At 42.6% G+C, this 22,118-nt stretch overlaps 2 protein-coding genes across 5 annotated transcripts in view; one reads left to right on the forward strand and one right to left on the reverse strand.

The window, feature by feature from the left end:
- Nucleotides 1–21,560, reverse strand: part of Rbks (ribokinase) — an 87,177-nt gene extending 65,617 nt beyond the window's left edge. For all 4 annotated transcript variants that reach the window (XM_006984823.4, XM_076559270.1, XM_042267236.2 and 1 more), the window contains exon 1: nucleotides 21,406–21,560. In XM_006984823.4, the coding sequence (XP_006984885.1) occupies nucleotides 21,406–21,500 (95 nt within the window). In that variant the 5' untranslated portion in view covers nucleotides 21,501–21,560. The remainder of the gene's footprint in view (nucleotides 1–21,405) is intronic.
- Nucleotides 21,561–21,869: 309 nt separating this feature from the next.
- The window catches only part of Babam2 (BRISC and BRCA1 A complex member 2), a 380,906-nt gene continuing 380,657 nt past the window's right edge, over nucleotides 21,870–22,118 (forward strand). The window contains exon 1 of the mRNA XM_006984821.4: nucleotides 21,870–22,013. The gene's annotated coding sequence lies outside the window, so the exon portion shown is untranslated. The remainder of the gene's footprint in view (nucleotides 22,014–22,118) is intronic.

Genomic DNA, 22,118 nt, shown 5'->3' on the forward strand with positions numbered 1-22,118 from the left:
CAGAAGAGGCTGTCAGATCCCCCAAAGCTGGAGTTACAGGTGGTTGTGAGCTGCCAGATGTGGGTGTCGGGACAGACTCTGAAAGGGCCATCTCTTCAGCCTCCATAAGTCCTCCTTCTCTAAGCAAGAATTGTAACAATAGAACACATAATTGCTTACTCATTCACGCAACAATTCAGTAAGTGTTGATTTAGTGTTTCCTGATGTACTTTCTATAGGGCAGTATCATCTTGCTGAGGGGATAAAGTTGAGCCTGAAACAAGTGATAAATGAATAACACATCAAGGATCATTTCTATCTTTTCCAAGGGCTGGAGATGTAGCTCAGTGGGAGAGCACTTTCCTAGCATGTGTGAGGCCCTGGGTTCAATCCCTAGAACTTAAAGAGAAAAAGGTATGTATGCACTGCTTAATGGCAAGTGTCCATTCTGGGGAATGAGTAGTTTTGCTGTTTGTCAAGTACCAGCGTATACTAACCAAGATGCCTGTGCCACTGGGTGCTGGAGCGTCTTGTGAGCCTATCATCACATACACAGTCCATGCTGGACAGCAAAAGCTTCATGCACTACGTGGTTGGTTAGGCTGCACGTGGTGGTGGGGAGGGCACACAGAAGATGAGCTTATGGTAGACACCCACAGAGAAGGGTGGGGAGCAGACATTTCACCTTCTACTGGTTTCTGTCTTCAGTAGGGGGTTGAACACAAGGCCTCACTGGGGCTAGGCGAGTGTCCTTCCAGATTCATCCTCAGTCATCTGAGCTTGCGCATTCTTCAGGCAGTCCTGGAGTTCTCCTGCTTTCACTGCTTGAGTAGCTGGGCGTATCGGCTGTACTTCAGGCCTGGCCTTCATGTCTTACGTTAGATACTTACGGGCCTAAGTGTATACAGCAAGACTCTATTGCTGGCTTATGGCACACCACTTGGCACTACTTCAGATTCATTTGTCTTCCTGCCTTGTTTTCCAGCTTCCTGTTCTTTGTGGCCAGCAACGGGCTTCTTGCAGACCTAGACTAATGGCGCCTTGCCTGGCGCTGCGTTATCTTCCTCCCGAGAGCTTCTCCATGTCTTTGCTATGATCCTTCAGGACAGCCCATGGAGGTCGGAGGACTACTTGCGGGAGTCAGTTCTCTCTTTCCAGTATGTGGGTCCCCAGGGTTGGATCCGGGGAGTCAAGTCGGAGTTGGCAGCTGCACCTCCCCCCATGAGCTATCTCCCACCCACCATGATCTTCCTATGGGCTCTGGCTTCCTGCTGTGACTCTCTTGCCCTGCCCTTGCTTCCTCCATTGAGGGGGACCCTGCAGGTGTCCAGGCAGGGAAGCAAACTGCAAAGAAGCGAGAATGAAAACTCGGTTCGGATTGACTTCGTCAACCTGGATAAGACTCGGGGAGTCTGATGCCTGCCAAGCGGTTCACTGCCAGCATGCTGAAAATACAGTACAATTTGGGAAAAGGTTCTTAGGCCACAATCATTCCAATCGAGGTGTACAATAAATCTTAAGGTGTGACTGCTTAGAAACTCCTTACAAAGTACATGTAACCATGAGGGTGGGTTCTACAGCTAAAAGGCCTAGTATTTAATGTGATCTCTGACTGAGATAGCATAGGGGTCAGCAGGCCATAAAATATATGTGACATTCTCCTAAGGATGGGCTCTATTAACTGGGAGCTAAGGATAACAGTCTAGGGAGGGAAGAGTCTGGATAAACATCTTGGGTGAGGTCTGCCTCTGTAGTACAAGATGAGGGAGGTCTGTGTCTATAACACACAGTGGGTGAGGTCTGCCTCTACAGCTCACAGTGGGTGAGGTCTGCCTCTGTAGTACAAGATGGGTGAGGTCTGTCTCTACAGCACACAGTGGGTGAGGTCTGCCTCTACAGCACACAGTGGGTGAGGTCTGCATCTACAGCACACAGTGGGGGAGGTCTGTCTCTACAGCACACAGTGGGTGAGGTCTGCCTCTACAGCACACAGTGGGTGAGGTCTGTCTCTACAGCACACAGTGGGTGAGGTCTGCCTCTACAGCACACAGTGGGTGAGGTCTGTCTCTACAGCACACAGTGGGTGAGGTCTGCCTCTATAGCACAAGGTGGGTGAGGAGGTCACCAGGTTGTTAACAATATCCACTCCCAGCCTTGTGGACAGGAAACAGGTAATTTCCTCCTATGAGGAGAGGTCCCTAGGTGATTAACATTCTTGGTTCCCTTGTGCTCTGTGGGCACAAGGACTTTTGTACCCCCTACCCACTCCCCCATCATATTGCTGAGTGGAGTATAATTTTTTTTTTTTTTTTCTTCTAGACAGGGTTTCTCTGTGTAGTCCTGGCTGTCCTGGAACTCACTCTGTAGACCAGGTTGGCCTCGAACTCACAGAGATCTGCCTGGCTCTGCCTCCCGAGTGCTGGGATTAAAGGTAGGTGCCACCACCGCCCGGCTGAACATGTGTTCTTAAACCTTTGTTTTGTTCTCTGCTCCTGTTTAATCTAGGATAAGATAGTTTGTTGTGTAAAGAGACTGCGGAGAAACTGGGCGTTAGTTACAAGCAGAAGTACTCCTGCACATAAATCCTACTTTACTTTAAATTAGGCTTCCCTGACTTTCCCCCTCGCTCATCAGGAAGTCATTCTCAAGTTTAAGAAAGTACCCGCAGACGGAGCCATCCCCTGGACACAGGATGTCTCCACTGACTTTTCTTGTGATAGAACTGCTGCTGAAAGCAACTTGGGGAAGCTGGTGTGATGAGGAGGAGATAATTCATCATGGTAGGGGAGAGTTGGCTCATGGATGGGCAGATCAGGAAGCTGAGAAGGGGTGAGCTGCAGCACGCAGCTGGCTTTCTCCTTTTCTCTTTTTAGTCTGGGCCCCCAGCCCAGGACAGTGTAGCCTATATTCAGGGCGGGTCTGCTTCCTTCAGTCAATTAATCCTTCCTGGAAACACCCTCACAAATGCACCCAAAGGTGCGTTATACCAATGCCCTAGGCTTTTCTTAACCGGGTCAAGTTGACAATGGAGATCAACCTTCACAGAAGCATTACATGGCTTCCCCTTAATTCAAACACAAGGCTTAGCAAAACGCCAAAGACAGACAAATTAAAATGCTTAAAGTGGGGGCGGTGAGAGAGAGAGAGAGTGTGTGTGTGTGTGTTGGGGGGAGACCAAGGAAAAGAGAAACAAGGTTGCTATCATTTAAAAGTTAAAATAGCATAAACTTTTGATTGAAAAACCAACAGACAAAACCATGCCTAAGACATATTTAAACCAAGAACAAATTCATGGCTTGCAAAATGTTGCAGTTTTGAACTGGACAGAAAGGAACACCGTACACATGCTCACAGACGGCCCTGCAGCCGTCCCCGCCACGAGAAGCCGCGTGGTTAGATATGGTTTTGAAGCAGGAGGCCTGACCCACTTACTGATTTCATTATCTTGACAGCTCTCCCCTCTTTGAACCAGCTTCTGCTCTTGCAAAACAGTTTAATAATACTTGTCAACTCCTGAAATGCCAGGGTTTTCTGCTCAGAGTGAATTCACTGACAGGTGTTACCAGAACAACCTATCAATTGCTTTTAACTTCTTGACAATGAGGCGGCTGTTACAGGTTCTCAAGAGATGATTTCAACCACAGGAAGGGATGACCGGGTGATAGGAAGATTGCAAGTCTTCCAACCAAAGAAGTCACACTAATACCTGCTTTGGCAAAAATCAAGAAACATGTTGCCTTTTGGCTTTTGCACTGGCCCTTCCTTCTGGCTGCAAGCTTTTGGCATATAACACACTTCTATGATAAGAGACTGTATATTAGTTAATACCTAATTAAAATTCATACTAATTATTCCTGCTGCCTGTATTTTTCAACCATTTCTGTTCTCCTCAGCATTTGTGTATGTCACATTTAAAAGGTTAAGTGTAATTTCAAAATCAAGTTGTCACTTGCGAAAACATGAGTGAACTTAGAGGGCATTGTGTTAAGTGAAATAAGCCAGGAATAGAGCGGTAAATACCACGTGATCTCATTTATTTGTGGAGCCTAAAAAAGTTGAACTCATAGAAGTAGAGTGGAAAGGAAGTTACCAGAGGCCAGGGGGGCTAGGTAGATGAGGGAACTGGCTACAAAGTCTCAACTAGATATCAGTAATAACTGCCAGGATTCCATGCATAACATGGTGATGACAGTGGAAAGTAATATACTGTATACTCTAAAATAAATGTTGAGTATTCTTCACCACAAAACAATAAATGTTTGAGGTGATAACTACAAAATGAACACATGTATTGAAATATTACACTGTAATGCACAAATATATATATTTGTTAATTTAATCAAATTAATAAAATGTATTTCTTCCTCTGTAAAATGATCTTAATCTACTAATTAAGATTGCATTCTGCCAGGCATGGTGGTGCATGCCTTTAATCTCAACACTCAGAAGGCAGGGACAGGTGGATCTCTGTGAGTTTGAGGCCAGCATGGTCTACATAGTGAGTTCCAGGACAGCCAGGGCTACATAGAGAGATGCTGTTGTCTCATTCCCCCCCAAAACAACAACAACAAAATGCATTCTTTCTAATCTAAACTTGCAGATATATATATATGGTTATTAAAAGAATAAAACATCAATTATGCTTTAAGTGGTTAACTGCTTTTGACAAGGGTCTGTCTAACCTTTATCTTTTCCAAACTAAGATGTCATTTTGTCTTAAGATGTAGGTAGGTGGGAGTGCAAACTTGTACAGCCACTGTGGAAATCAGTATGGCGGTTTCTCAGAAAATTGGGAATGGATCTACCTCAAGACAGACCCAGCAATACCACTCTTGGACATATACCCAAGGAATGCTCAACCATACCACAAAGATACATGCTCAACTATGTTCATAGCAACATTATTCATAATAGCCAGAACCTGGAAACAACCTTGATGCCCGTCAACTGAAAAGTGGATTAAGAAAATGTGGTGCATATACACAATGGAGTACTACTCAGCAGAGAAAAACAACGACGTCATGAAATTTGCAGGCAAATAGATGGAACTAGAAAATACCATCCTGAGTGAGGAAACCCAGACCCAGAAGGACAAGCATGGTATGTACTCACTCATAAGTGGATTCTAGATATAAAGCAAAGAACAATCAGACTGCAACCCACAGCTCCAGGGAAGTGACCTAGCAGGGGGGACCCTAGGATGACTGTGGCTTATAATAAGGTTTGGTTTTACCCAATCACTGGGCAAGCCTCAGTGAAACATTTCACTATTAGGATAAGAATTTGTACTGTATCAAGCTGATGAAAGAATATGCTGTCTGTACTTTCAGGAGGAGAGGTTAAAATCTTTTTAGATTTTGGATTAGCCTATAGAAAAATGTCTGCCATAAATCAAACAGTGAAGGGGAAGATGAATAGGAATCTCACTTACACAACTTAAGTAAAACATAGCTCTCTGAACAGATGAAGACAGGTTCCTTCTGTATCCCAGAATCTAATCAATATTTATATGTATAATTCAGCTATTATTTGGCTTCAAAGGGCTTATTGGGAAATGTTATCATTTTTACTATTTTCTACAGAGAAAATATTTTCCAGTTTCAAATAACCCTGGACTTTTGAATTATAACCTGTTTTTAATGTTCAAGCTATCTGTGTATTATTTCTCCTGCAGTTGTACATAAAATGTTTTTACATTAAAAAGGACAAATACTATAGAACTGTATTACATGAAATATATAGAATATACAAATTCATAGAGACAGAAAGATTAGACGTTATCTCAAGATGGAGAAGAAATATAGAGCAATGATTTCCTAAGTACAGAATCTCTGTTTTGTGCGATGGAAAAGCCCCACAGACAGACAGTAGTATCAGGACATAATATCATGAATGTAATAAATAAATACAATTAATGTAATTAATGAATATCATATAGTTATTGAATGAATACTGCAAATATAATCAATGAATACCACAAATGCAATTAATATCATGAGTGTAATTAATGAATATCATGAGTATAATTTAAAAAAAACAGGAGATCATAATGCTTGAAAAAAAAAAAAAAAGAGATGTAGGTAGCTACCCTCAAGTTTAGAGTAGATAAAGTCCAGGCATAGGTGGTCACTTTTAGTATCATGTACTAGACCTCAATCTATTTATATGGTTATATGTGGAAAAAGCTAGGTGCAGAAAGATAATAAAGATGCTGTCTTAGTTTGAGTTTTTTACTGCTGTGAAGAGACGCCATGACTGCGGTGACTCTTACCAAGAAAATATTTACTTGAGGGAGCTCGCTTATAGTTCGAGAAATTCAGTCCATTAGCATCATGACAGGGAACATGGCGGCGTGCAGGCAGATGTGGGGCCGGAGCTGAGGGCGCTACGTCTTGCAGGCAACAGGAGGTCAACAGACAGTCACACTGAGGGAAGCTTGAGCAAAAGAGACCTCAAAGCCCGTCTCCACAGTGACACCCTTGGGGCCGCAAAGAGAAAGGCACTATTAGGAGGTGTGGCCTTGTTGGACCTTTGGGGGCCATCTTCTCTCAAACCCCCACAGATGAGTACAGGTGTTAGGGTATTCTCCCAGATCATCCCTTGACAAACCTTATTCCATTCACAAGTCTCTGGTCACAAGTTAACCTCCTCATGTTACCTTACAATTGGATGGGTGTGGTGGCCCATCATACCTTAAAATCTGTGATCACATTGCCTCCTTTGTCCAATTATAATTTTTATTAAGTATTATCCATCCTGTCAAGAAACACTACATTTCTGGATCAGATGTCTTCTTTACATTTTTCTTTTTATGTTTTTGAGACAGAGCCTCACTATGTAGCCTTGGCTGACCAGGAATGCACTGTGTAGATCAAGCTGGCCTTGAACTTGCAACAATCCTCCTGTATCTGTTTCCTGAGTGCTGACTGGGATTACAGATGTGTGCTATGAAGATAGTCCCAGAGACATTTGGACATGGTGGCCCTCCCTTACTCATGAGGAATAAGTTTGTTTTCTTAAAGACTTATTTTTATTTTTAATTATGTGTATGTGCGAGTGTCTGTGTGTGGCCACATGAGTGCCGGTGCCCACAGAGGCCAGCGGATTTTGGATTGCCTGGAGCTAGAGTTACAGGAGGTTGTAAGCCGCCTAAGGTGGGTTCTGGGCACTGAACGCAGGTCACCTGTAAGGGCAATATTCCCTCTTAACCACTGAGCCATCTCCAGAAGTAAGTCCTAACACACCCCAACCCCACTGGATGTATGCATCCATGAAGAGTACTGGGGTTAACACACACATACCATGCTTTTCCTATAAAGGTTACCTAGAGTAACGTGTGATTAAATAAATTAGGCACAGTAAGAGACTAACAATTAACAATGCTGAAATAGAAGGATCATAACAAAATTCTGCAATAAAATTGCCCATTACCACCATTTTTGCATTTTGGTGCATAAAGGTTTGCTGAACACAAGTACTTTTTTTTTTTTTTTTTTTTTTTCCGAGACAGGGTTTCCCTGTGTAGCTTTGCGCCTTTCCTGGAACTCACTCTGTAGACCAGGATGCCCTCGAACTCACAGAGATCCGCCTGCCTCTGCCTCCCAAGTGCTGGGATTACAGGCGTGCGCCACCATCGCCCGGCTGAACACAAGTACTTTTATGCAGTGATAGTCAGTTTGCTAAACAAGAATGATACTGAATGATTAGTGGCCAAGTGATGTATATATAATGAATATGATGGTCAAAGGAGTGATTCATATTTATATATATAATATATATATATATGAATATGAACAATTTCTTTAATGTTTTAAACAAATCCTCACCACGTAGCTCAAGGTCTGGCTTTCAACTTACTGTGTGGCTTAGGCTTGCTCAGAACTTGGGACCCTCCCACTCTGTTTACTGAGTGTTAGGCTTATGCTTTGTGCTAACATATCTGGCCTCTGATTCTTAACTATGAAGACATAGAAGATATGTCAATAGTCTGTTTTCCAAGCACTTAAATGTTTCTTTGCAGGAGCTGGCAGGATGGCTCAGTGGGTAAGAGCACTTGTTTCTGCAGGCACGAAGATGAGGACCTGAGTTTGAACACTCAGCCCCCACGCACAAAATCAGTTTGCCTGTGCCTGTGACCCCAGCACTGGGGTGTGGCGGCAGACAGGAAGATCCTGAGAGCCTGCTGGCCAGCCAGCCTAGCTGAAAAGGTGAACTTGCAGTTCAATGACAGAGCCCGTCTCAAGACAGTACGATGCAGAGCAGTAGAAGGAGACATCTTATCTGGCTTCTGAACGCCCCCACACAGGCTCACACACCTGAACACACATGTGCACCATACACCCCTTGCCCCCCAACCTCAAGTTTCATTTCATTGTCTTTTACCTGGCATTGTTCTTGACATGAATTTGGAAGTAAGCATTTGTTCTTTTTTATGTCACGTGTATTTTTCCTCTGGTGCTTTAAGAGTTTCTGTTTGTAGGCCAGACAGTGGTGGCTCACGCCTTTAATCCCAGCACTCGGGGGGCAGAGCCAGGTGGATCTCTGTGAGTTCAAGAACAGCCTGGTCTACAGAGCGAGATCCAGGACAGGCACCAAAACTACACAGAGAAACCCTGTCTTGAAACAACAACAATAACAACAACAACAACAACAACAAGAGTTTCTGTTTGTAATGGGTTTGTACTGAATTTCATTAGAATGTGCTGACATTCTATTTATTTGAATTTATCCTGGTTAGAATTATTTTCTAAATAAAAATCTCTTGACTTTATAAAATTTGGAAAAATTTTAGCTATTATTCTTCAAATATTTTCTGCACCCTTTTTTTTTAAAAGACTGTAATCACACTTATTTTAGACTCTTGTCTCAGATTCATACTTTCCTTTGAATTGCTGAGCATATTTATGACTCTTTTAACATGTGTCGATTCTGATATTCCTATCATTGTCTTTCAAGCCCTTTTTTCCTCTCTTGGTTATGGATCACATTTATCTGATTCTTCAAAAGTCTAAGGGTTTTGGTGTAGATGCTGAATTTTGCAGGTATTGCAGTTTATCTTAATTGACTTCATTTTTTTTTTATTCCCCAAAGGGCATTTGACCTTGTTTTGCAGTTACGTAGATCGTGGACTAGTACGATCCTTTAGGGTTTGCTGTGGGGATCTGTTAACATGGGTTTAAAACAGTCTTTACTGGAGGGTGTGGATTTACCCCTAAATTTACTAGGTTTTGTGTGTGTGTGTGTGTGTGTGTGTGTGTGTGTGTGTGTGTGTGTGTGTGTGAATTATCTCTCCCAACCCCTTAATTTCACCCAAGAACAGTCCTGGAGAAATAACAGAAACTTAAATACGAAGGTAGGGAATGGACCAATTTTGTAACTCAAGGCTGTAAGAGGACGAGGGCACAGGAAATACATGTGCATTTGGGAGTCAGGAAGTAAGGATCTGACAACTATAAATGGCAAAAGGTTTCCATGAGGACCCTGCACAATAAGAAGCTAGGGTGCAGAGGACCAGAAAGGAAGTTGTATTTCATAACAGGCAAAGTTAATGATGTTCCTTTTAAATTCACTGAGGACAAGAAAAATTTATTTATATATAGTTTATATAACTATATATTATATGTATATAACTATTTGTATATTGTTTTACATATATGACTTTTTATTGGGTATATCCTCAAAGAATCAAGTCAACTCCCCCTAGAGATATCTGAACAGACATGCTTACTGCTATGCTATTTACAATAGCCAAGTGAGGGTGTCAGTCTGGGTGCCTGTCACTGGAGGAATGGATAAATATAATGGGACATACATATATACATGTATTTATCCTTCTAATTATATTTTGGATATAATTAGAAGTTTTGCTCAACCCCAAAGAATGAAATGATACAATTTTCAGGAAAATTAATGGGGCTGGAAATTGTCATGTTGCGTGAGATAAGACATCCTCACAAGGACAAGAATCCTTTGTTTTCTTTCCTAAGAAGAACTGGGGTGGGGGCCATGAAGGTAAATGGGAGACTCTGCTGGGTGGGGATGGAGACAAAGGGGGAGGACAAGAATGGGTAAGTGATGGGTAAACTTGATCAAAGCACATTGTATGCACGTATGGAAATGTCATAATGAAACCTAGCAATGTATACAATTAACAAGACACTAAAGCCTAACAAAAAAGACAGTGACAGATAACTACAGAACCAATGCTTTATTTTCTATTTTGCCAATTAATTACAGTAAAAATTTAAATTCCAAAATGACTTCTGTCACCATATTATAATTATCTGGGCTACATCTTCCTGCCATCTGCTGGTGTAGTTTAAAGCAATAAAAATGGATTTTAATTTCATCCTTAACAAAATATAATTAGAAGGATAAATCATGAGGGGGAAAAATCATGTATTTTAGAATTAATTATTAAATTTTCATTTATCTACTATTTCTGGTTTTGGGTGATCATGCTCCCCATTATTATAAGTAATCAACACTTGATTATATTATATTTGAAGTTAACAATATATTTGTAAGCAGGTTGGTTAGGCATAATAAATAATCAAGAACTGATTATATTTAAAATTAACATTAAATATTTATAAGGTGGATTGGATATGCATTATCATCACCTCTGTTTTGGGGAGAAAGTTAAGACTTCAGAGAAGTACTTGCTTATCAGAAATCTCGTAGCTGTCGCAAGGGGCTGAACTAAATTTAACTCAGGTCTTCCAGTGCTAATGCTACAGTCTTTATGCTGTTGTATCCTGATAGCATTTGAAAACATTGTGACCATTATAGGAGATATTCCCAATACAGACAAATGTTCAAGTAGCAACTGCAGCTGAACACTGGAAGAGGTTCAGGAGAGACCTGTGGCTTATCCCATCTCACTGCTTCTGTGACTTCCTAAGTTCACGTCCCAGGGGCAGTCTCCACTCCAGACTCCGAATAGTGCTGACCCCTAGAATTTTATTTGTATTTTAAATCTTTTGCACAGTCTGTTGCCTCTGTCTGAAGTGCCTTCCCTAGCTTCCTTACTTAGCTAAGTTATCCACATCCTTTACAATTCAGCTCGGTCTGCCCCCCGCCCCAGCCCCCGGCATTCTAATGCAGCAGTCCAGGGTGGCTTAGGGACCTTGCCTCTGATCTAGTCATCTCCGACGTTTCTTTCACGTCACGTGTGCCATACACACTTCTGTATCACCACCAGCTAAGGCTGCACCTAGGTACACACTGCCTCGATAAACTTGCAGCAGCAATACACCAGCGTCAGATACTATTTCTAGACTGCTTATCATATAAGTACTGCACCAAATACTTTTACTTATTGATTCAAATAGTCATTACACAAAATGCCATGAAAAACTGTTTTCTTCTTCTTTCACAATAAGGAGAATTAAAATCATACACATTGAAAAAACATACCCATGTTTGCTTCAAAGATGGCAAAACTAGGATTTATTCACTTATTTAAAATTTTTTGAGACAGGGTCTCATGTAGTCTAGGTAGGCCTCAAACTCCCTATGTGGCCAAGGATGATCCTCCATTCTGGATTCTTCGGCCACTGCCTCCCAAGTGCTGGGATAACAAGCATGTACCGCGATGCCTATCTCAGAGTCAGGATGTTTATAGAGTGACTTTTTGTATAAAATACAATCTATTAGAAGAGATCATTTAAATTCATGTGAAATATGAACACAGTTAACTTAAGCTTAATATTCTATGATATTCCACAAAAGAATGACTTAGTTGTGCTGTACAACCTTAATAATTTTGACAAACAATATTCTACAGAGAAGTTTATATAAAAATGTTTGAAATGAATCTGACATTAAATATTTAATATGGGTGGGTTAGGTACCTTGCCATCTTTTAATGTTTCTACAGAGCAGTTTATATAAAAAGTCTGAAATGAATGTACATCATAACATAATAAATATGGACTGATTATATTTGTTAGTACAAAGAAAAAAACATAGTTATTAAAAAAATTCATAAAAGACTAAACTCTGGGTATGTGTTGTTTATGGAACACATTTAATGCTTAAAGGTTGGAAAAGATATACCAGGCAAATATCAATTACAATAACTCTGGATAGCTTAAACAGCCAAACAAGAAAGAAAATAGCAGAAAAAGAGAAGGTAATAATTCCAGATTGAATATACTAATGAAATAGCATCAAATATATATAGTATAACAAAAATAAACATAGCTGTAGCTAGAAAGATAAGTCCATCATATACATGTATAAATGGTTTTAACATAATTCTTTAAATTTTTATTAATCATTAATTATTTTTCCCCAGCCTGATCAGTCAAGTCCCATTCCCCCTCCCCCCTGTGTCGTGTCCCCCCCCCCCGCTCCTTCCAGCCTCCCCTTAGTTCTTAAGTATATAAAGTACTAGGCACATGAAGTCAACTTGAACTGGTGAATTTGTATAAAACCACAGCTTCATTCCTTTCAAGTAAGGGTCAGTGAGAGGGGAGCCCACTTCCTGATAAACTATCCAGTTTTAGGTGTTCATAGAGCATCACAAAACGAGTGAAGATACGATGTGCATGCTTGTATTCCTTTACTCCGCCCATGTTCACCAAGTAGCTATCCTGAGCAAGACGCTGTGATACCCTGAGTACAAACAGTGCACTTCTTTTATTATCCTTACTTTAGCTAAGATAAACTGTCTATTTTCTTTTGGCTTTAACATAAAATCAAAGAAATACTTGTCTCTGATAAGGGTCTCACCATGTAGCTCTGGCTTGTTTGGAACTCACAGAGACCTTTCTGTCTCTGCTTCCCAAGCGCTGGGATTAAAGGCTTGCACCACCATGGCTAAATTTTATTTTTTAATGTTTTTTGAGGTAGCATCTCTTGCAGCCTCAATTGTTCTCTAACTTGTAACATACCCAAAACTGACCTTGAATTCCCGTCTCCATCCCTCACGTGCTGACATTACCACCACTTAAGGGTATGTACCGCCAAAGGTGACCCTAGTGGACTTAAACACCAAGATCTCTAAGATCTTTGGTTGAAAACACAGATAACTGAAAATCATACCTTTATTTATCACTTAAAAATGAAGACTCTTAATCAGAATCCCTTCCCCCAAATATTACGGTTCTGACCAATGGTAAAAATTCACTATAAACTATATTTCCATATATGTAAATATATGTAAAATATAATTTGTACCTGGGTATGGTAGCATAGTCCTAACTAGTTGGGAGACTGAGGAAGGGGCATCACTTGAACCCTTGAGTCTGAGGCCAGCCTGGGAACAAAGTAAGACCTCGTCTCAAATAAAACACGCACGCACGCACGCACGCACGCACGCACGCACGCACGCACACAATTTACAGAGGGTACTTAAGAAACCACTGCACAAATTTCTTTGTGCAACATTACAGAATTGGATTTCAAGACTTTGTTTCCGACCACAAAAGGAAAAGCCAGTACCTAAGATGTGATGTATTTGGAAAACAAACCCAAAACCAAACTATAACAAAATATCCCAAACAAAAAAACCCAGACCTAAAACAAAAACAAACAAAACCAAGTTTTATTTAGACGACAAGCCAACCATATACAAAGGTAATTTGTAGTTGGCTCTGCAGCAATAGAAGACATGATTCAAGTCCAGCGTGTCACAGAATAACTGTGAAATAAGGCAAGGATATTGAAAGGTTTGAATGCTCATATGAAGATTTAAGATCTCAAAATGGTTCCTGCAAATTTGTCATGGATTCTTATATAATACAAAGAAAGTTTGTCCTCCAAGGCCATAAAAGTGGGAATTAAAATTATATTCAAGCCGGGTGGGGGTGGCACATACCTTTAATCCCAGCACTTGGGAGGCAGAGGCAGGCAGATCTCGGAGAGTTTGAGGCCAGCCTGGTCTACAGAGTGAGTTCCAGGACAGAGCTGTTACACAGAGAAAGCCTGTCTCTAAAAAAAATAAACAAACAAAAAACCCAAAACAACAACAACAACAACACACACACACACACAATTACATTCCACGAGGTAACGCTGACTGAGTATGGCTAAGCATGGAAGAACTTCAGTGCAGTCATCTCAGACCATTTTGGGATCCTCCATCTTCAGCATCCATCTCCTTTTGGAAGCTTTCTCTGTGCTTCCAGAGAACTTGTAGGTACTTGCTTCAGAGCATGGATCATGCTTTACTAACTGCAATCTTGCCAATGTCTAGCATATTTTTCATTGTCTTATTATCAAATAATTTTCAAAATATTGGAGCAAAATTGGAGCAAAAAAGTTCCTCCCCAGAACACAGAGGAGCTAGTGAGGGATGATGGATGGATACCTTAGTATCAGCAATCCCTCCCTCCCCCCATCTCCTCCTCCCTCTCCTTTTTGAGATAGGGTCTCACGTAGCCATAGCAGACCTTGAATTCCCTACATAAGCGAGGCTGGCCTTGAACTGATTCTCCTGCCAGATCGAAGGTGTGTGCTATCACACTCCGTTTCTTTCTTGTCATTTGGGGTTTACTTTTTTAAGCATCTCTTTTCACAGGAGGTATCAAAATTAGCAAATTTCTCATGGATGATTTCTTCTGGCATTGCAGAATACAAGTGACAGAACATATTTAAAAATACTGATTTTAAAATATGACTTACAACTTAAAAGCGAACTTTTAAAACTAAAAGAGCAGAAATCATGAAGAATGGCTTTATACTCAAATATGGGGGACTGTCAAATAATTTTCGATTAATGTTCCTGTGATTTTTACTTTACTGAAAATGTGTCCTTAAAAGAGATTTTCCTGATCTAAATATGATAATATGCTTTAGTCCAACCAAGGCTACAACGGTGGCATCAAAGGAAATTTCTGTTAGCATCCCCTCACTTTCCTAGAAGCCTTTTACTAGGCTGGTTGTTACAGCACCAGGAAGGCAGGATGATAGTGATGCTTTGTAAGTTCGCCTGCATAAATGTATGTGCACCCAGTGTGTGCCTGATGCCTGTGGAGGTCAGAAGAGGGCGTCAGACCCCCTGGAGCTGGAGTTATAGGCAGTTGTGAGCCACCCAGTGTGGGTGCTGGGAACCGATTCTGGGTCCTCTGCGAGAACAAGTGCTCTTAATTGCTGAGCCATCTTTTTAGCCCATTTTTAAGAAAATATTTTTTATTTATTTGTTAAGTAATCTAGGTTTACTGCTTCCTTTATTCCAGTGTCTACTTCAAATCTTTTGAGCATTAAGCCATCGTTTTCTGATTTGCTAAGGATCAAGTTACATGTTTGAGTGAACTTGAGCTTTTCTCTGAAGCCTTCCCTTCCCAGCGGGAGCGTGGAAAAAGACAACGCACGTGTGAGCTGACATCATGGTCAGTTGCTTTGGAAATGTGGACTGAACTTGTCTCAGAGCAAGTTTGGGGCTGCGGAGAGGCTGAGGGGGAGGCGGTAAATGAAACGAATCCTCGAGCTATTGAAGTGCTCCTGGAGTTCAGAGCTCCGTGATCTCATGGTGCCTCACAGCTTTAAATATCATTTATACACCCATGACACATTTATAGATCTGTCTATCCAGACTGGACTTCTCTGACTGCCACACTCCTGTATCTGCCCTTTTGACCCCTTCAATCTCATAGGTCAGCTGTCTGACGGGTACGCCAACGCTCACACGTCAACCCTGAGCTTGATACAGTCTTCCACATCTGGGGCAAAGGGCAACTTCCCCTTGCAGCTGCAGAGCCACACAACTTGGAGTCGTCTGGCGTGATGCCCTCAGCACGTCCTTTTAGTCGCACTTTTTATCCATCCAGAGTACGATCCAATGTTCTTCAATGACCCCCCAATCTTTTTTTCCCTCCCAAACCACCAAACTCCTCCTTATTAACCATTCAGGACCTTTGCATAACACATTCCCCTCGCCTGCAGTATTCTGCCCTCAGCTAATGTATTCTCGCTTCTTTCCTACTTTAGGAACTTATGCAAAATCACACTCCTCAGTGAGGCTTTCTTTGGCTGAGGATCTAAACTTAGGCTTCCCGTCCTTCCTTTGTGATTTCTTTGGAAGCACTGAACCTAGGACACAGTGTGATCTGCTTATTTTCACTGCGGCCGCCTCCTTCTGTAGCTCTGTAAGCAGCCATATTTGTCTGTGTCTTTTCTACACAGGCAGACACTGATCTGTAGTGTACATGCAAGACAAATTGACTGGATGACTGAAAAGAATGGGTGATACGTATGAAATAGGGAGTTAAAGTATGACTAGAGAAGGTCTGTAAACTGAACACACAAAAATTACCATGTGTTTTCATGGAACTTTGGCTTTCTCTTTCCTGAAAACAGGCTTGTGTTCCCTTTTCTTTGAACATGAACCCTTTTTTACAGACAGGGTTTCAAGTAGTTCAGACTGGCCTTCAACTCCACTGTCGCTGAGGATGACCTTGAAGTCATGAGTCTTGGGCAGCCACTTCCCAAGTGCTGGATTCCAGGCATGTGCCATCATGCCTGACACGCCGCCGTGAAACCTTAGCCATGAGTGTTCAAGAGAAAGGATGATGATAAATGGAGATAGGTCTTAAACAATGACAGCTGGACGAGCTAATGAGTTTTAAAAATGATTACTACACAGAGCTTACTACACATAGAGAACTAAAATGAAAGAGGACAAAAATGCTCATTGATTGAATTAGCAGTGTCTGGCACACAGGAATACATAAAGTAAGCTGGGCTTGGAAGCCTTCCGGAAGGGAAGTCGGGGAAGCAGTTTTCCTCCGGAAGTGATTCATAGTATCTACGGGCATGGTGTTTGAGCCGTTACAGTTAAACGCAGGCAAGAAAGGAGAGTAATGAAGATACTCTTTTTAGTTCCGAAGATCTTTAGTTGGTTTTGCTTATCAGTGTCCACGATATACAGTGAATACAGAGACTATAAATTTCCACACAGACTCTACAACAAGGCAGGATGATAGGGAGGAAAGTGACTCTGGAAGACCGGGGCTCCAGCCTTCACTATGCCTCTAACTGGCTGTGGGATTAGGGGCGAGCTGTTTAAGCTCTTGGTCACCTCGTCTGTAAATGTGAGGATGGACTGAGATCCAAAGGTTCCCTAAGTGATAGTGTATGGTTATTTGATGCCCATGTTACAGTGTGGGTAAAATGTTCTCAAAGGATATTTATTCACAGTCTCATCTCTGCAACTTGCAACTATATTGTCTACAGCAAGGGAATAGTAAGTTAGTGAATAAGCTAATAAGAAACTATAAAGGAAGGAGATTGTCTTGAGTTATCTGGCTGGGGTCAATGTAAATGTAACACAAGGTTTTTTTTTTTTTCCTCGAGACAGGGTATCTCTATGTAGCTTTGCACCTTTCCTGGAACTCACCCTGTATCCCAGGCTGGCCTCGAACTCACAGAGATCTGCCTGGCTCTGCCTCCCGAGTGCTGGGATTAAAGGCGTGTGTCACCACCGCCCGGCGGGTTTTTTTTTTATTTATAATTATTTTTACGTGTTTTGGTGTTTGACTTACTGTCTATGTGAGGGAGTTGGATCCATTAGAACCTGATTTACGGCCAGTTTTGAGTTGCCATGTTGGTCCTGGGAATTGAACCCGGATCCTCTGGAAAAGCAGCCAATGCTCTTGACCACTGAGCCATCTCTTCAGCCCCACAAGGGTTCTTACAGTGCACATATAGTAAGAGTCAGATTGATGTCATGTGGGGAAGACTCAACCAACCATCTTTGGCTACGAAGGTGAAGGGGCCCTGACCAAACCAGGATAGAGAAGTTATGAAAGTGTAAAAAACAAATTCTTCCCTATATCCCTCAGGAAGGAAGCCCACCCTACTGACTCCTTGATTTTGGTCCAGTGAGTACTAAGCCAGGCTTATGACCTCCAGAGCTACAATAATATTAAGTCAATCAAATGTGTGGCAAATTGTTTCAGCAGCAAGAGGAAAGTAATACCACCCACGACACATCTGTAACGAACAGAGCCAGACCCTTTTTTTTTTTTTTTTTCCGAGACAGGGTTTCTCTGTGTAGCTTTGCGCCTTTCCTGGATCTCACTCTGTAGACCAGGTTGGCCTCGAACTCACAGAGATCCGCCTGGCTCTGCCTCTCGAGTGCTAGGATTAAAGGCCTGTGCCACCACCACCTGGCCCAGACCCAATTTTATGCAGTATTCTGAATAAAAATCAGGTATTTTGTAGGAAGTAAAACAAAAACAAAAACAAAAACAAAAAAACAGATCATGAAAACTTTTTCCAAAAATCTGTGGAAATTAGTAGTCTGGGGAATAGTTTTTATTAGTTATTCACATGAAAAATAGAAACTCAGATAGTCTATAAAGAAAATGGCAAGGGAAATTGTGCATTTATACATAACGTAAGTTTTTAGGCCCCGGCTTACTTATCTATAAACTGAGGGGCTGGGACCAATAGCCCCTACACTTTCTCTGTCTCTGAATAAGGTTTTAAAATCCTGACATCATAAACGTAGCCTTCACACCCCGAGTCTGAGGAGTAATCACCGTAGACAGTACTAAGGTATTTGCAATATTTGCTGGTCAAGCTTCACAGAAGGTGCTGGACTGAGCCCGGGCTGTGCACACACACAACTGAGTAACAACCCTTCAAGTCGGTATGTTTTTGATGGAACCATTTCTAAAGTTGAGCATACTCCCCATTTTTATATAAAATGAATACCACATTTTATCTTTTGAAGAACCGTCACGAGGATTATCAGTTAGTTAGGATGGGCTCCAAGAAGACGACCCTCTATACACAGGGGTCATAGACAGAGGTCTGTCTGGCGGCTTTTTGTAGGACTTGGGAGATAGGAATGATTTTTCCCATTTCTAAAAGGTCGCTGAAAAAAAAATGTGACCTAGACCATGGATCACTTACCAAACTTAAACATTTACTATCTGGAGCTTTACAGGAAGGTGTGCTGACTTCTCTAGAGAAAGGTGCATAAGCCTCCTCACCAAGTGTCTCAAACCATATTGTCTGTCACTTAAAAAAAAAAAAATCATGTTTCTGAAAAGAAACATTTGAAATTTAGGGACAGACTTGGTGGCGTAAGCCTGTAATCCCGTTACAACAGGATAGCATGGTCAAGGCCTGCCAGAGTCACACAGTCCAAGTCTAGCATGGGGGATGTAGTGAGATTCTGTCTCAAAATAATAAAAGGTTAGGAGTGTAGGTCAGTAGTAAAGTGCTCACTTGGCATGCAAGGGACCTGGGTTCAATTCCAGTACCACACACACAAAAGTATGTAAAATTTAATTATTTGAAGTTCTCTTGCTATCGCTATACTGTATTTATTTATTTTTGGAGCTGAGGACTGAACCCAGGGCCTTGCGCTTGCTAGGCTCTACCTCTGAGCTAAATCCCCAACCCCTATTGCTACACTTTAAAAAATGATTTTTTTTTTATTTTTAATTCTGTGCACATGTGTAGGTTTGGGCACAGGAATGCAGAGCCCTTAGATGTTAGAAGGTGTGGGATCCCTGGGAGCTGGGTTACTGGTGGCTGTGATTCAGTGCTCTGAATGGTTGAGCCATACCGTCTGAGGTCTCTGTCAATCACGCTTTCCTCTACTGGTCTCCTTTCTAGTTCCATCTTTTGATGTTGAATTTGGTAATCTGACAACATATATTTATCTATCCATCTCTCCTATATGTCTAGTGTGTGTGTGTGTGTATGTGTGTGTGTGTGTGTGTGTGTGTGTGTGTGTGTACCACACATGTGGAAGGAAGTCCGTTTCTGTCCTTCCACCATAGTGGGCTCCAGGACTGAACTCAAGTCATCAGGCTTAGGATAAGCACCTTTACCCCCCAAGTTAGTGGTCACAATCTTTTTAATGTTGTGACCCTTTAATACAGTTTCTCATGTTATGGTGATCCCCAACCATAAAATTATTACTTATTTTTAAAGATTTATTAATTTATTATGTATACAGCATGTATGACTGCAGGCCAGAAGAGGGCACCAGATCTCATTACAGATGGTTGTGAGCCACCATGTGGTTGCTGGGAATTGAACTCAGGACCTCTGGAAGAGTAGTCAATGCTCTTAACCTCTGAGCCATCTCTGCAGTCCAAAATTATTTTTGTTACAATTTCATAACTGTAATTTGCTACTGTTATGAATCATAATGTAAATATCTGATATATGGACCTCCAAAGGGTCGAGACCCACAGGTTGAGAATAACTTCCCTAAGCCCTCTTGATGACCCTGATAACAATTTTTAAATATTTTATTAAGAATTTTTTTATTCATTTTACATACCAATCACAGATCCCCCTCTTCCCTCCTCCCTAAGTGATATTTTTTCTTTTTAAAGACAGGGTTTCTCTGTGTAGCCTTAGCTGTCCTGGAACTCACTCTGTAGCCCAGGCTGGCCTCGAACTCACAGAGATCCGCCTGCCTCTGCCTCCTGAGTGCTAGGATTAAAGGCGTGCACCACCAGTGCCCCAATTTGTAAATGTTTTTAGCAAGATTAAGTTGGACATGTTGGACATATGAAGACCGTGGAGCTATTTTTAAAGTAGATACAGGTAGTTTGGTGCAACCATTTGGTTACTTTGATTACACCAAGGCCTTATTTCAAGGTTTTCTGTTATCATTTGGAAAAAGGTTTAGGGACAGCTGAGGTCTTCATCATAGTAGACTTAATCATTTAAAAATGATATTAAGTTGCATTATATTAGAAATGTGATCATTAACAAACAGAAGTGGAGTGGTATGAATCTTTTTGGAGTATCTGAGTTATTTTTCTACAACATGTATACTTTCATGCTTAAAAAACTGTTTTCATAAAAAAGACGACAAATCAGTAGGCTCTTTCCTTCAATCTCTCTGATTAACTCAACTATTTTCATTTAGCATGTTTTTTCATCACTATTTGTTCATAGTTTTTTAGTGAACATAATTCTTATTTATTTTTTTTTGACTCACACTTGGGTTTATCACAAGGTTGACCCACGGTTCACTTCTACATGAAAGTAACCTGTAAACATGGGGCACTGCAGGAATGCCAGCGATCGATAGAGTTGAAAAGGTGTGTGTCTTTTTGCCTGGACGCCTTATTTCGCCCGTGTTCAAGCGAGTACTACCCAGTTGGGTCTGGTTGACAAAAAAACACTTCTTCTTGTCCTCAGAACAACCCTGTAAGGTAGGCACATTCTCAGAGGTGAGAAGGTCATGGGGCAGCCCGGACAAAAACCAGGGGCAGGTGTTTAGGGGAGGGGTGGGATGTCTTTCGGTATCAGAGCTTTCGTTCGGCGGCGCCCAGTCCCTTCCCTCGTCATTGACTTGCACAGACTCGAATTCTGCCTTCTCCACGGGAGAAGTCGCGCCGTGGAAACCTAAAAGCTCACTGCAAAGCTCCACGGTGGGTGCCCACCCAACAGGGTGGCTCGCCCTCCCGAGACCCTGCGCTGCGGCGCCCCCGCACTAACCTGACCAGGTCGGTCATGCAGGAACCCACCACCACCACCGCTGCCGCCACCTCCTCCTGCCGGGGCCTCGCGGGCTCCCCGGACGCCGCCGCCATTCCCAAGCCTGGCTTGCTCTAGCTCAACCCCGGACGCTGCCCTTTGCCCTTTGCCTGAACCCGTAACCAGGGACGCCGCGCCTTCCTCCCTAACGACGCGGGCGTGCTCCGCGCCGGGTTGGGTCGCCCACCCTAATGCCCGTGAAACCTCCCGGGCCTCCGGCCCAGTCCCGGTTCTTCTAGGACCCACGTTCCCGCCCCGCCGCACGGCGCGGGGCCGAGCCGCCACGGCGAGAGTCGGCCCGGCTCGCCAGGCTCGAGGCGGGAGCCGCGGGGAACCTTCAGGCACTACCCGGCCGCCTTCCTTCGCTTCCGGCCGGGCTCGGCGCGGGGACGCGCACGCCCGGCCGGCTCCGGAGCGAGGGGGGCGGGGGGAGCGGGACGTCCGGGGAGGGGGAGCGCGCACGCATCCGGCCCGCGGTTCGCGCGCAGGTCGGTGCGTCGGTCGGGGGCGCGCTCGGGTAACCTGTACCCCGTCTGGTCGCCGGTTACTGATCGGACTTTAAGTTCCAGGTACCTGGACCCGGGCTGGTGCGGGGAGGTTGGATCTCAGTCGCACAGGTGGCGCAGAGAGCCATGTTTGAATCTGGCCCGAGAGCTAGCCTCTTCCCCAAGAGA

The sequence above is a fragment of the Peromyscus maniculatus genome, chromosome 22 (assembly GCF_049852395.1).
Source record: "Peromyscus maniculatus bairdii isolate BWxNUB_F1_BW_parent chromosome 22, HU_Pman_BW_mat_3.1, whole genome shotgun sequence".
Lineage (NCBI taxonomy): Eukaryota > Metazoa > Chordata > Mammalia > Rodentia > Cricetidae > Peromyscus > Peromyscus maniculatus.